This window comes from Lepus europaeus, chromosome 2 (assembly GCF_033115175.1).
Source record: "Lepus europaeus isolate LE1 chromosome 2, mLepTim1.pri, whole genome shotgun sequence".
Lineage (NCBI taxonomy): Eukaryota > Metazoa > Chordata > Mammalia > Lagomorpha > Leporidae > Lepus > Lepus europaeus.
The window spans coordinates 43784935-43800499 of record NC_084828.1 but is presented as its reverse complement, the minus strand read 5'-3'; the positions used below and the strand labels follow the sequence as shown (position 1 = coordinate 43800499).

Genomic DNA, 15565 nt, shown 5'->3' with positions numbered 1-15565 from the left:
AAGGTTCCCAAGAAAGGTGGTATTTTTAAGAAATCAGATGGGGCAAGTGCTGTGCTCGTAGTTGGTAAAGCTCCGCCTGCAATGCTGGCATCCAATATGGGCACTGATTCAAGTCCCTGTTGCTTCACTTCAGATCCAGCTCCTTGCAAATGCACATTGGAAAGTAGAGGAAGATGGCCCAAGTTCTTGGGCCCTTGCACCAGCATGGAAGACCCGGAAGAAGCTTTTGGCTTCTGGCTTCAACCCGGCCCAGCCTTGGTCATTGCAGCCATTTGGGGAGTGAACCAGCACATGGAAGATCTTTCTTTCTATCTGTATCTCCCTCTCTCTCTCTCTCTCTCTCTGCAACTCTGACTTTAAAATAAATCTAAAAAAAAATTCTAAAAAAAAATAAGTCAGAGAATACACAATCTTTGATCTGTTAGGATTGTTTCATAGGGGAAAAAAAGGAGGGAATTCAAGGCAAAAGGAAGATGAACAAGGATTGATGCAGAGAAAAGAGTGTGATTTACGTATGGAAGCATTTAGAAATCTTGGAAAGAACAGGATGCAGTATTAGAAAAAAGCGCACTGAGAAGAGCTTTATAGGGAATTTTATTTCAAACCACTGAATACCATGCCGAAAATTTTGGATGTTATATTAGATGCCATAAGAAATTATCTTAAGTTTGTAGGTCAGTATTTGGCCCAGAACCAAATATATATATATAGCTATATTTGGCAGTGTGTAAAACTTAGTGGATCAGGCAGTGATGAGAAGCAAAATTTCTCTACCATAAAGTGGAACCACAATTAAGTTTTTTTAAGTCACTTTATTTTTTTACACTGCATCAATTACTAAATTGTTTCATATTTGAACCGTGACTTTGTATATTTTCTTTTACTTTATAAATATATCTTTATTTCTTCCTTTATTTTTGAATCTTCTAAAATTGTTTCTTTATTAAAATGGAACAAACATCATATATACAGTTTTAAGAGCATAATGATACTTCCCACTTTACCCTCCTTCTGTCCCTCACTTCCACCCACCCTCCACCTTAAAGTAAAGTAAAATTACCAATAAAAACTTGAGCAATGAATGCATCAGTAGTTTCATTTACTTTAATTCATACATGTTTACAATTGTAGGTTCTGTACTACATTAAGTGCATTTGAGTAATTCTAATCATTTTTAAGAATATTTCTAACGTTGTACTATATAGATATTCTTATATATATTTTATCCTTTATTTACATGATCTTGTCATAGGATATACAATTCAGCTCTTTGGCGTTCAGCCAAATTAGTTGAATTCTTAGATCTACACAAAAAATGAGTAAGGGATGTTCATAGCAATTATGGTTATAATTGGCAGAACTTGGAAGCAAACAAGATATCCCTCAATAGGTGAATGGATAAACTCTCGTACATCCATACAATGAAATATTATTCCTCGATAAAAATAACGAGCTAGTAAGCCATGAAAGGACATGTTAGAATCTTAAATGAATATTGTTATGTGAAACAGGCCAATAAAAAAATACCACATCTTGCATAACTAGCTATATGACATTCTAGAAAAAGCAAAACTATTTAGCCAGTCTAAAGATTAATGGCTACTAAGATAGAATCGGAGGGAAGAGAAAATAAAGAAGTGGAGCACAGGGAATTATTAGGGCTGTGGAATCATTTTGCATAATACTATAACAGTTAATACAACTGGTTCATCAGTTTTCTTATCATAGCTTTGCAACATTTAATTTAATTTAATTGAAAATTATAGACAGGAAGGCAGGGGGTTGTGGGGAGGTTTTTAATCCACTGGTTCACTTCCCAAATGCAGGTACAGGCCTGGCTTACCCAGGCTTCAGCCAAGTGGAATCCAGGAGCTAAGAATTCAATTTGGGCCTTCCATGTGGATGACAGGGACCCATTACCTGCTGCCTGCAGAGAGTGTATCCGCAGGAAGGTGGAATCAGGAGCAGAACCCAGGTTCTCTGATATGAGATGAAGTGTCCCAAATGGTGTCGTAACTACCTCATCAAGCACCCACCTCTTGTCTTTTTACATCGAAAATTCTGGGTTTGTGTATAACTTGTTTAGAAGGTAGAATTTGAACACTTCAAAAGATGGAAATATGTGGATATTAGATTACTTGTTATTTTAAAGTAACAAAATAAAAACCTGTAGTCTATAACTATCTTTTAAAAACAGATGCATAAGGTAAAATTAGTTATTAACTTGCTAATTAAAATACTAGATATGAATAACATGGTTTGTTAATGTTAGGTTTCATTTGTTCAAATAATTTCTATCTCATGTTCTTATCCAAGATTTATTCTCTACTAAGCTCACTTAACTTAATGGAAAAAGTTGACATCTATAATACTCATATATTCCATAAATTTAGTTCTATTTTTGTCTCCTTTATGAAATTAATTTGCATGCTTCAATAATTTTGAAGTCCCCAAAACTCTTATAAATGCATATTTTATGATAATCATGATTAGGAATTATTCATTGTAATTCAGAGTAACTTTATTATTTTAATATATGAATTTATTATTTTTAAAATATAGAATCCCCACTTGCATGTAAATACTATTCCTCATTGAGATTTAATAACACAGAAATATTACTTACTATTAATAACATAAAAACATAGTAACATTTTGAATCCTAGTACTTGGGTGGCTTAAATATTTGGTGATTCAGTTACTTGTACTAATTTGATATTATAGGGACTAAACAAAATATTTCTATTAGTTGTAAAAGAAAAACGTATTTATTTCGTGAATAAAATGTGCCAGAATGACTCACTGCAGGTAATAACAAATGTATCCACCCTGAAAAACCTTGAAAACCTGAGTTCTCAGAGAGAGGTTTCACAGAAGGCTGTCTCTATCAGTGTAACGCACTGCATTGTTTGCTAAGTGGCAAGGACCAGATGATCCTAGCATGTTCATCATTTCATGTGCTTTTTGAAAAATTTTGAGCTCAATTAAAATCCTTTCAAAAACATCCTTGGGCATACATATGCCATTTCATTAGTCAAGAGGACAGTTTATTTTACTTTCTGAAGAATTTAACCTAAAGATAGTTTTCATTTCACCTTTCCACAGTTCTTTCATATTCTGAGCCCCTGGACCATAGATAATTCATGGTGGGGAGGATAATTAGATAATCAGCATATCACAAATGAGATGTCAGATGAGTGAGATATGTTATTTTAAAATGTTACTCACAACAGTCACTTTTAGGTCTAATAAATATATATATATACATATATAACCTAATATAAATAAAACAAATAAAAAGTAATAGAAGCAGAGCTGATAGAACTGACAGAAGGCAAATTAATATAAACTGACTTGGGTTACAGAATGTGCAGGTTAGTTTGGGTAGCTGGGAAGTTTATTGTGTCTAACAAGGAAAAAAGGAAACAGACAAATCTACATTGAATGAATGAAGACTGTCCACATTTAAATATATATCTGTTGTGCTTCTTTAAAATGCATGGTGGAAAATAAGACACAAATAAAAGTTGAAAAACCCCATCTCATCCCAAATCAGACAGCTTGGATTCCTCTGATTCTGGGTTCCTGCCAATGGAGATCCTGCAAGGGATTCTAGGATTCCTGCCACTTTTGTAGGAGATTGGACTGTGTTTCAGGCTCTGGTTCTGGCCCAGGACAGAATCAGCTATTGCTGATGTCTGGGAAGTGATCTGGCACACAGGAGATCTCTGCCGTCTTAATGCTCTTTTTCTACCTACCAAATAAAAACAAACAATAGTGACAAAAAAGCAAATCTACCTGTATTGCATCTCTTCTAATCAGATTTTTTTAAACATTTATTTTATTTATTTGATAGAGTTACAGAAAAAGGTAGACAGAGAGGGCTTCCATCCTGTGGTTCACTCCCAGATGGCTGCAATGGCAGGAGTTGCGCCAACCTGAAGTCAGAAGCCAGGAGCTTCTTCCAGGTCTCCCATGTGGGTGCAGGGGCCCAAGGACTTGGGCCATCTTGTACTGCTTTCCCAGGCCATGGCAGAGAGCTGCATTGGAAGAGGAGGAGCTGGGACTAGAACCGGTGCCCATATGGGATGCCAGCACTTTAGGCAAGGGCTTTAAACTGCTGTGCCACAGCACCAGCCCCTATAAATCGGAACTTTTTAAAAATGTATTTTATTGGACTAGAACTAAAGAGAGACCTGATCAAATATATTAGGTAGTTCAGAAAATTAGCAAGAGCGTACAGTTGATAATTCATTCTGTCTAGGTGCAAAGTATTTCTCTTTGAAGGGGCAAAATAGTGAAGGCATTTCTACAGAAATCCATTGTTACAGTTTAAAAAAGTAAAATATTAAGGTAAGAACAGATTAACTTTATTATTCATTTACTTGTTTACTAGAATGGAAATGTAATCATCAGGAAGGTATAGGTCAAGACTACAAATGGGATCTCTGTCCTTAATGTGCTGTACATTGTGATTTAATGCTATAACTAGTACTCAAACAGTATGTTTCACTTTGTGTTGCTATGTGGGTGCAAACTGTTGAAATCTTTATACTAAATTGATCTTCTGTATATAAAGAGAATTGAAAATGAATCTTGATGCAAATGGAAGGGGAGAGGGAGCGGGAGAGGGGAGGGTTGCGGGTGGGAGGGAAGTTATGGGAGGGGGAAGCCATTGTAATCCATAAGCTGTACACTGGAAATTTATATTCATTAAATAAAAGTTAAAAAAAATAAAAAAAAGACTACAAATGACCCTCTAAATGCTTGTAAGGTTATAATTTTAATAAAAACTGAACCATCAATTTTTTTTGTTATTTTAAATATACCCTCTGTATTTCTTATTTGTATTCATCATTAACCTCCTGCATCTCATTTAATCACACAATTTTAACACTGCTATTTCCTTCTTTCTACAGCACACCCAACCCATACACCCCTCCCCCTTCCTTCTGTTACTGCTCAGACAGAATTTGTTTGGTCTCACATGTAGAGTTGCCTCCATGAGCTGTCCTAAATATAAAAGTTATTACAGTAACAGTTGTAGTCTGCATTTGTAAATGGTTGTATATTTTTATAGGCAAAGGTATGGACTGTTAAATATAAAGCACTAAATAAATATTAATAGAATTTATGATAGGATGGATTACATAAAAAATACATCTTGTCAGGATTGGCACTGTGATGTAGAAGGTTAAGCCACTGCCTATAGTGCTGGTGTCCCATATGGGTGCCAATTAGAGGTCCGACCGCTCCACTTCTGATTCAGCTCCTTGCTAATGTGCCTGGGAAAGCAGTAGCAGATGATCCAAGTCCTTGGACCCCTGCATCCTCATGGGAGACCTGGAAGAAGCTCCTGGCTCCTGGCTTTGCCCTGGCCCAGCACTGGTTGTTGTAGCCTATTAAGGAGTAAACCAGCACATGGAAGATCTCTTTCTCTCTCTCTCTGTCTCCTTCTCTCTCTGTGTCACTGCTTTTCAAATGAATAAAATAAATCTTTAAAAAAAATTTAAAAAGCACTTTGTCATAACATATACTCACAGGCACACTTTTTTTTTTTTTAAATCTAGGCTCTTGTTTTTCCATATTGGCAGTTAAGTATTGCAGTACTAAAATGGTTTCTCAGAAAATAATCTTTGCTCTGATATACTTTTTTTTTTTTTTTTTTGACAGGCAGAGTGGACAGTGAGAGAGAGAGACAGAGAGAAAGGTCTTCCTTTGCTGTTGGTTCACCCTCCAATGGCAGCTGTGGCCGGCGCACCACGCTGATCCAAAGGCAGGAGCCAGGTGCTTCTCCTGGCCTCCCATGGGGTGCAGGGTCCAAGCACTTGGGCCATCCTCCACTGCACTCCCGGGCCATAGCAGAGAGCTGGCCTGGAAGAGGGACAACCGGGACAGAATCCGGCGCTCCGACCGGGACTAGAACCTGGTGTGCCGGCGCTGCAAGGCGGAGGATTAGCCTGTAGAGCCATGGCGCCGGCCCGCTCTGATATACTTTTACTGATCAGCTTTTTGGAGATTTATTTTCAGTAAGAGCTGATTTTTTAAAAGTATTTTTGTCAGTGTCACATGTAGAAAATGGATGTTCAGTTGTTTTCCTTTTTGTGTTCTGTGCATTGTTTCTTCTGTTATGCAGATAGATTATTCCCACTGAGAACTAAATAAAGTCTGACTCATACAATCTGTTCTCAAAATTAAATCAGAGGAATAAAAGTTATTGTTTCAAGGAGATCTATGTAAAAATAGGAAGATGAATTAGAGTTTTCCTCTATTAAAAAACTGGTTCCTGCTACTACTCAGTTGCTAAGTGTAGGCTTCCCATTAAATGAAATTTGCAGGCATTTGTGGTTTACAGTGAGATGGCTACTTCACAGTTTCTTACCTTTCAGCTTTAAAGGAACTGTCTCCCATCAAACTGGCAATATTAAAATGTATGATTAATATTTCATAAGGAAATACGTATACATGTTGCTGTGATATATTGTATAGGGTAGGATTTTCTAGGCTGTGTTTCATAAGATAAGGGTTAAAACAGCAATAGAGGGCCAGCACTATAGTGGATAAAGACACCACCTGCAATACCTGCACTCCATATGGAAACACGTTCATGTCCAGGCTTGCTCCACTTCTGATCCAGCTCCCTTCTAATGACCTGGGAAAAGCAGTGGAAGATGGTCCAAGTGTTTGGGCCCCTGCCATCCACATGGGAAACCCAGATAGAGACCCAGATAGACCCAGGCTCCTGGCTTTGGCCTGGCCCAGCACTGGCTGCTGCGTCCATCTAGGGACTGAACGAGCACATGAAGATTCTTCTCTCTCTCCCTCTCTCCCTCTCTCTCTCTCTCTCTCTCTCTCTGTCTCACCCCCATCTCTCCCTCTCTCTCTGCAACTCAGACTTTCAAAATAAATATATCTAAAAAAAAGCAGTAGAAATACATTATTTCCACCTACTTCATGTTTGTATGATACTCCTTGGAACTACATTTTTAACTCCTACTTCTTATTGCTCATCAAATTTGCATTTCCACAATGGCAAGGGATTTTTATTTCAAGTATTGTCATGAAGTTCCATTATTATAGGGATAGATATGTACTCTTGTCACTCACAGAGAAAACAATGGCATCTCCTCTTCAAGCCCCAAATACTAAACATTTCTCCACTGAGGCCAGTGTTTGAGGTTGCTCATGACATGAAAGGGGACAAACACAGTGGAAATTATGAACCTATGTTCCGTAAGTTCTAGACAAACCACTTTCTTCTATTGAAAACCTACTTTTTATACTTGCAGCTGTGGAAATTTCGACGTCATGGATATTGCCCATGTGCACCTATGTGGAGCCAAAACCTGTTCAAGTCTCTGAAAACAACCAGATGACATGCTGTCATCATTATTTTTATGTGTTATTGAGGATTTCACCAATTTGTTCAACGTGCTTTAATTTTGATGCTGACTTTTATTGAATGCCTGTTCTCCATCTTCAACTCATTTCCTCCCTAGGGAAGGCTCTACACCCTTAAAGGAACATTTAGCATTATCACCAGTTAGTTTTAATTAACTTTACATACTTGACTGATGGTATGCTAGATGCCAGGAAAAATAATTTAAATAGATCTGGTCTCTGCCTTCTAGCCATTGCATATTAAAGCATGATGGAATGAAATGCTATTTTTAATTGGCCAACCCTTACAAGTGAAAAGTTTTTCATGTAAAACTCTTTAAAAAAAACAGGCAATTGAACTGACTTCCTCTATGGAATTTTGCTTAATGATGCCCAGGAAGTGAATAATTGTGCCACTTTTGATTCCTAAGAATCTGAAAGTGACCTTGGCAGCTAACAATTGGCACCTTACAGCAATGTTGAAATATCTTTAACAAACATAAACAGTTCTTCAGAAAATAACGTGTGATCAGATAAAGCACTCCTTTATCTGATTCTCTGTTTATTTTGATTTATCTGTTCTCCTGCAGGGGGGATAAGACAAAGACAAGTCCATCCCATATTTAAGATACTCAATAATCATAAAAATGATTAATTACTGTTTCTTCATATTAGGAAATCTACTCTGCTTTAATATTTGTCTTCTAAGTCAAATCACTAATATATCCACCACTGAAGAACTCTTAATCATGACAGCACTCAGTCCAGAACCTTCTTTTGAATACCCTATACAAGCCCAAAGCCTGTAGCAATTTCCCTTAACTCTTTCTCACCTACACCCAGTGATTCATATGTTATGTTTTCTCCTTTGTCAGAGGAATCTGAATCTAACTTGCTTGATTATTGGCAGGGTTCTGGTTCTCTATGGTTGACAGCAATCTTCAACAATGCTAAACTTGATTTTCTATTATGTTCTTTTTATCATATGTTGAAACTCACAGCTGAAATAATCAAATATTATTTCTAAACAGTCTTTGTTTTGCATATAAGTACAAAACATTCAAATAATATTCTCTCAAAATATCAAATTGTACAATTTATTATGTTTCTAAATGCTCATTGATGAAATCAGAATAAAAAAGGGAAAGCAATTGACATTTATTCAAAGTCTATTACATGCTATTAACTTGACTTAAGTTGTCTCCTTACAGGAATTAATTTTGTAGCTTATAAGCAAATCCTCACAGGAATTAATACTCTAGTTTACAATCAAATCTCAAGCAGTTTCATGAATTTTCTCAAGGTCACACTACAAACAAATGTTGAAATTTAGAGATAATCTTCCTTTGGGCTCTTATGTATGCTTTTTTCTGAATATGTTTCAAGTAGAACAGAAGGGAAATTAATGAAACAAACTTATTATAAAGCATACACATTTTAATAACTAGTAAATTTAGAATAATTAAAAAGCAATGAGCATATCATAATCATATTGGCATTTTTTTGAATAGTAAAAAATATGATTAGTTTCCCTGGTACATCTCTGATATCTCCTTGATTCTTTACTTTTCTCCCAGTCAACTTTATCTTGATCTCATTGATTTAGTCTTATTAGCATCCTTGTTGTTTCTAGCAATGGAAACAGGAGCATGCTCCTGCCCCAGGACCTATGTATTATCCCCTACTCTGCATTGCACACACACACACATACACAGACACATACACACACGCCCACACCTTTTTTCATACACCATTTCTACTTCCTGATTACCCTCCTCTGCTTCATTTTCCTTGTGTAATTCTTATCAATTTGTAACATGCAGAACATTGTTTTTATTGATTTTGCTTTTCTGCCACCATTACCTGGAACAAATGGCATAAGAGAAATGAAGTGTATTATGAGTGGTGGTGGTGGTGGTAGCGAGTTTGACACTTGGAGAGAGTCTCCATTTGGTTTGTTATGCTTTCTGGACAGGTCTGTAACCTCAGTGCCCACAACAATGTCTATTTTTTAAAGACACTCAATGAATTCTTACTGAACAAATAAATAAGAACAAAATGTGATGAGGCAAACCAGAAAACAGTATTTAAAATTTAACATTTTAGAATGTTATGTACTTCTTTGTCATGGAAATAGGAAGTCCAATAATTTCATCAAAGATGGCAGAAGCAACCAAAAAATTTTTCATTATCTAGAAAATCAAAAATATGTTACAGAAACTATGATCTCCTGTCTTCTTCTCATTTCTGCTGTAACTTATATGTATCACTTCATTCACTTTCAATTTGATAAATATTTATGAGTTACCTACTCCTACCTTGGACCTGCCAAGTACTAAAAATGCCTTGATCAGGAGGCTACCTGTTGCTAGTGGTATGACCCAACTTCTACCCTTCTAAGGAGACTGTTTATCTTGCTATCATGAGTACTCAGTAGTACAATATTGGCCAGAAGGAACTTAGCACTGCTCCTTGTTTCAACATCACACAACAGTGTTATTATTAAATTAAATTTATATAATGTCAACAAAGAAAACATAATGACCGTATCCCTACATTGAAATAGACTTAGTCTATCTCATAAAGAAGGTAAAACTCAGTTCAAGTTTTCAGGCATATCTGAGAAGTCACATTTGTATGTAACATAGTTATTTTAATATAACCAAATTCAACAAGAGTAGTCTCAGACTCCTACCTCTCACAGATTCTTCCCATATTATCTCTATTTTCCCCTTATCCCTAGGCACACACATATATCAAGCCATGATTTGGAACATATAACTATGAATATAAACCTGATAAGATTTCCTTGTTTTCATCATTGTCGAGAATGACATTTGAAGAATACTTCCCTTTGAGCCTGATTGGTAGTAAAGAGATTAGTCTTTACATCATTTTACTGTAGATTTTGCTGCACATTTGCTGTAAATTCAGCAAACAGCTTTGAACTGTTGTAAACGCATATGAAGGGGGATTAGTAGCGATTACTTACAGTGAATTTCTAGCACCTGCATGGCTACCTGAGGGGTGGCATTGAGGGATTCATGGTCGACTCGGCAGATCACGGCCACTCCATCGTCACTCCGGTCCACTCGGAAATCCAGTGTGCTGCTAACAGTGAATGTCTTGCGGTTGGCATCTTCTTCTTTTAAATATTTGACATCTGAAAAATAAAAGATGAACTTAATAATGTTTATATGACATCTTTCAAAACATAGCATATTTCACCTTCTCAAGATCCTGAAAGCACCTTTTCATTATTCTGATCGATTAAAAAAACACAAATATTTGTTAGTTCAACATTTAATACATTGTGATTTGATCAAACAAAAACCACTACAATAAAACAATGTAAGCATTAGATAGGGAAAAGGAAGCACAGCATTTTCTCTCTTTATTCTCAAGCTTACCTAGACTATAATCAGGTGCAAGATATTTTTTATACTCCATTTGAAAAAATGCAAGCCATTTTATAGAAGCAATCTCTCCTTTTGCTTAAAATTTTACAAAAAGAGAATCCTAATTAACTGAGCCATAAACACAGTTGGAAAGAGCAAATTTGTAACTATGTGGTTACATCTGAAAGAAAGTACAATGAGCGATGATTTTTACGGGGATAATATGAAGGGAACATAAATTACTAAAGAATACCTAAAATGAGAATGTTGTCATCTTTGGTAAGAAAAGAATGAGCATAGTCATCTGAATAGTTTGAAATTTAAATACATATTGGCAGAGGATTTTACATTGAGAAAAATGCTCTTCACTTGGCTGAGGAAACCATTTCAGTATCAGTGAGCATATTCTTGTTAAGATGTGAATTCACTACTCAACACTTAAACTTAATGTGCATGATTCAAATCCATCATTAAATGGTGCACTTGGAGTATTTATTCTTTGGGGAACAGATATCCAATAATATTTTCATTTAATTTGTAATTATCAAGTCTGAAGTAGCTGATAAGAAGAGGGCAATTTTAAAAGATTAGAAATCAAAATGATAGGCTAAGGTTAAGGTATTATAACAAGATCCTAATGTAGTTGAAGGAAAATGTGTCCCATTTTCTTATACTTCTCATTTCTTTACTCCATCATTCAATATCAATTGAGCAATGATATTTCAGAAAATGGGTTATGCATAAAATGCATTAAATATTTAACTTACTTCATATCAAAAGTATTTTAGAACTTGTTAATAACCAACAACAAATCTAAATTCAGTTTCCCTATTTTTTATGCTTTATGGAAAGATTTTATTTTTCTTTTTTTTAAAGATTTATTTATTTTATTTGAAATTCAGAGTTAAAGAGAGAGAGGAGAGGCAGAGGGAGAGAGAGGTCTTCCATCCGATGGTTCACTCCCCAAATGGCCTCAACGGCCGGAGCTGCGCCGATCCGAAGCCAGGAGCCAGGAGCTTCTTCTGGGTCTCCCACGTGGGTGCAGGGGCCCAAGCACTTGGGCCATCTTCCACTGCTTTCCCGGGCCATAACCGAGAGCTAGACAGGAAGTGGAGCAGCCGAGTGTGGAACCCATATGGGATGCCGGTGCTTCAGGCCAGGGCGTTAACCCACTACAACACATCACCGGCCCCAAGATTTTACTTTTCTAATAACATTGAGGGGACATTTTGACCAGCAGTTAAGAAAATGGTTAAGGTGCCCACATGGGAGCCCCTGCGGTTGATTCTCAGCTCTGCTTCCCTAACTCCAGCTTCCAGCTAGCATGGATCCTGGGAAGCAGCCAGTGATGGTCAAGTAACTGGCTTTCTGCCACCACGTGAGCGATATGGATTAAATTCCCAGCTCTGACTTTGGCCCAGACAGTTGGGGAATGACAGCAGATCAGAGGTCTCTGGATGTCTGGCTACCTTCCTCTCTTTTTCTCACTCTCTGCCTCCTAAATAAACAAGTGAATACTTAAAATAATATTGAATTTTACATACTTGATGAGTATTAGTTAGGTTTCATATTATTTATGCTTATGAGGCTTGCGTGATAGAATTGCATCTTCTTATAGTCAGGATTTTAGATCTTTGGTATCACCAAGAGTGAAGGTGGGAAAAATTAACAAATGTAAGGGTGAGACTACCGTAGCTTCCAAAATAAATAAATTTATGTGCTTTGAATTATATTAGCTGGGAAACAAAGCAGTCATTCAGATTTTTTTACATTCAAATCATTTAATAAAATATCAGATGTCAGGAGCTACTCCATATTTATCTTTCCTTAGTTTATAACATTAGGCTACCTGTCATTATGTCTACTTTCTGTCCATATTTAGATGGGAGTTTTAGAAAGAAAATTCTCTTGGGTAATTTGTGTTTTTGCAACAGTGTTTCTAAAACCCCCTTGAGCAGTATAATCTGAACAGTTCTGATTTATTTGCTCTCTTCACTTTTGTGATTTTGATACCATTTAAACAGAATTGAAAACAAGATACTTCCATTTTTATAAAGTGAAATTGCTTCCCTCTGCCTAGAAGTAGACCTCTAATAAATCAGCTCAATACTTAGTGTGGGTCAGTTTCTTAAAACACTGCAAGGCCTCTAAGCTACCCTGAAGACCAGACTGGCCTTAGAAACAGCCTTTCTGTACTGATAACTGCCAAAACTCTTAGGAAGCAAGCAGCAAATTACGTGGCATCCACTGCTGAGGCCATGAATCCTCTAGCCCTGAGCAAAGCAACAAGATCTCAATGTATGTTCCAATATTGATCCTTACAGAAAAATATAAATTGAACATGAAAATTATTTTCTAATTCAGTGTTTATTAAAGTGGTTTTAATGATCATTTCAGTGGAAGAAATTAAGGATTTATTCTGACTCCACATCACTGATATTAATTGTACTATAATGATTTCATTTCATCCAGTGGGCTGGGTGAATGCCTGTTGCTATACAGAATAGAAAATGTGATCATTACATGAGAAATATTTATTATCAAACACTTTGCTTTGTTTCAAAATTTACAAGTGACCTTATTAGAGGATTCGGCGTATGTAATTATTGCTTAACAGAAGTTCTACAGATAAATTTTAAATTTTATAAAAGTATATACATCATTTTTAGAAGATGACCAAACTACCCATATTTTTTCCTTGAATTCACATAAAATAACTATGTCTGACTAACTCATTCAGTAACTTAGATGCATATATTTTTTTTTTAAACAGGCAGAGTTAGATAGTGAGAGAGAGACAGAGAGAAAGGTCTTCCTTTTGCCGTTGGTTCACCCTCCAATGGCCGCCGCGGCTGGCGCGCTGCGGCCGGCGCACCGCGCTGATCCGAAGGCAGGAGCCAGGTGCTTCTCCTGGTCTCCCATGGGGTGCAGGGCCCAAGGACTTGGGCCATCCTCCACTGCACTCCCTGGCCACAGCAGAGAGCTGGCCTGGAAGAGGGGCAACCGGGACAGGATCGGTGCCCCGACCGGGACTAGAACCCGGTGTGCCGGCGCTGCAAGGCGGAGGATTAGCCTAGTGAGCCGCGGCGCTGGCTAGATGCATATTTTTAAACCCAGTTTGTTTGAAGGGAATGTTAAATGTTCAAAGGTATTTTACAAAATACTTTTCTTCAATGTTCTATCAAAGCTTTCCATTTTATGTTTGCTTTAAACTTTCTCCAGTCAAAACATAATGAGAACAACTCCTGGATTTTATAATTTTAAAATCTGATAATCCTTACATCTGTACTCTGGAGAAAACCTCAATACAAATTCTTTAGGCCAATCTCATTCTCATCTATGAGAAGTTATATATACAACTCCAATCTGAAAGGACTTAACTATAAAAGAATTCTTGTTACAATATTCAACTTTCAAAAGAAGGTGTCAGTAATAATCTTTGAAAGTATAATCCCATCATTAATTCATAATATCGAATAACTGTTTCATCTGGCCAGGAATACTATAAAAAAACATAGCCTTTGTTGGTAGGTCTTAAAAGGACAGTTGAAACAATAATGAGTATGATTTATGTAAAGATTCTAAAATCTCGTTTTCAATGTACCCTGATTGGTAGAACGTTAGTATTTTCTTATCAAATTTCTCTTGGATCTTATCCCACAGGTCTACATTCAGAGGTGCTACAAGAACCACTTATATGAGTCTTGCTACACTTAACCCAAGGTTCAACTAAATACAATATGTATATATTGTATAAAGCATGAAGAGTCAAAGTAGAAATCCTTTTCTCTATATATTTATCACCAGAAAATGGTAGACAGCTTGTACAGCTGGTTTGTGGATATGATAACTGACTGTGTCTCTTTTGTTGTCATAGCTAAAAGGTGCTCAACAAAAATGTGTGGTCCACTATCAGTAAAAGCCATTTTATAAAGAGTATGCTTATTAATCTCACTGTTTTTTCATCTTATTTTTCTACCCCACTTTGGTCATTGATTCACTTTTAATATCTCTAGCTTTTATGTGATCTGTTTTTGGGTTCCTGCAAATCCTTTAAGAATAAACTGAATTAGGAGTTGGTGATCTCTCAACCTGAATTATAAAGAGTCATACTTCCTCAGAAGTACTAGACCCAGTTCAGACACTGCTCAGTGGCACAGGAGCAAAACCACAATGAGATATCTCAATCTGTGATTGAATGGCTATTATTCAAAAGAAACTCTTATATTCTGTTGGTGGAAATGTAAATTAGTGAATCCACTGGAAAGCAATATGAAGATTTCTTTAAAAAAACCTACAAATAGACTTGCAATATGATCCAGTAACCCCATTACTGGTTACATACCCCCAAAACACGAATTCATTGTATCAATGAGATAGCTGCACCATCCTGCTTATAGCAGCATTATTCACAACAGCCAAAATGAGGAACCAGTGAAGGTGACCATCATCAGAGGAATGGATAAAGAAAATGGAACATTATTCAACTATAAAATGAATAAAATTCTAGCATTTGCATAAATGTGGATACAACTTGAAGACATCATGTTGTGTGAACTAAGTGGACACAGAAGGACAAATACTATGTGGTTTCCCTTCTATGTGAGCTAAAATTTAAAAAGAAATACAAACAAATAAAAAGAAATGCCTGGGTGTATCAGTATTCCTGCAGATATGGTTTTGTCAACCTTTGTTTTATATCTGTGTCAAATCAGTGGTTAAGAATGAAATAATATTACAGACTTAATGATCTGTGATTATTTACAAATTTGCTATATATGAATGAA

At 36.4% G+C, this 15565-nt stretch overlaps 1 protein-coding gene across 1 annotated transcript in view; it reads right to left on the bottom strand.

The window, feature by feature from the left end:
- Positions 1-15565, bottom strand: part of CADM2 (cell adhesion molecule 2) — a 370128-nt gene that overhangs the window by 131153 nt on the left and 223410 nt on the right. The window contains exon 7 of the mRNA XM_062180432.1: positions 10373-10543. Within this exon, the coding sequence (XP_062036416.1) occupies positions 10373-10543 (171 nt within the window). The remainder of the gene's footprint in view (positions 1-10372; positions 10544-15565) is intronic.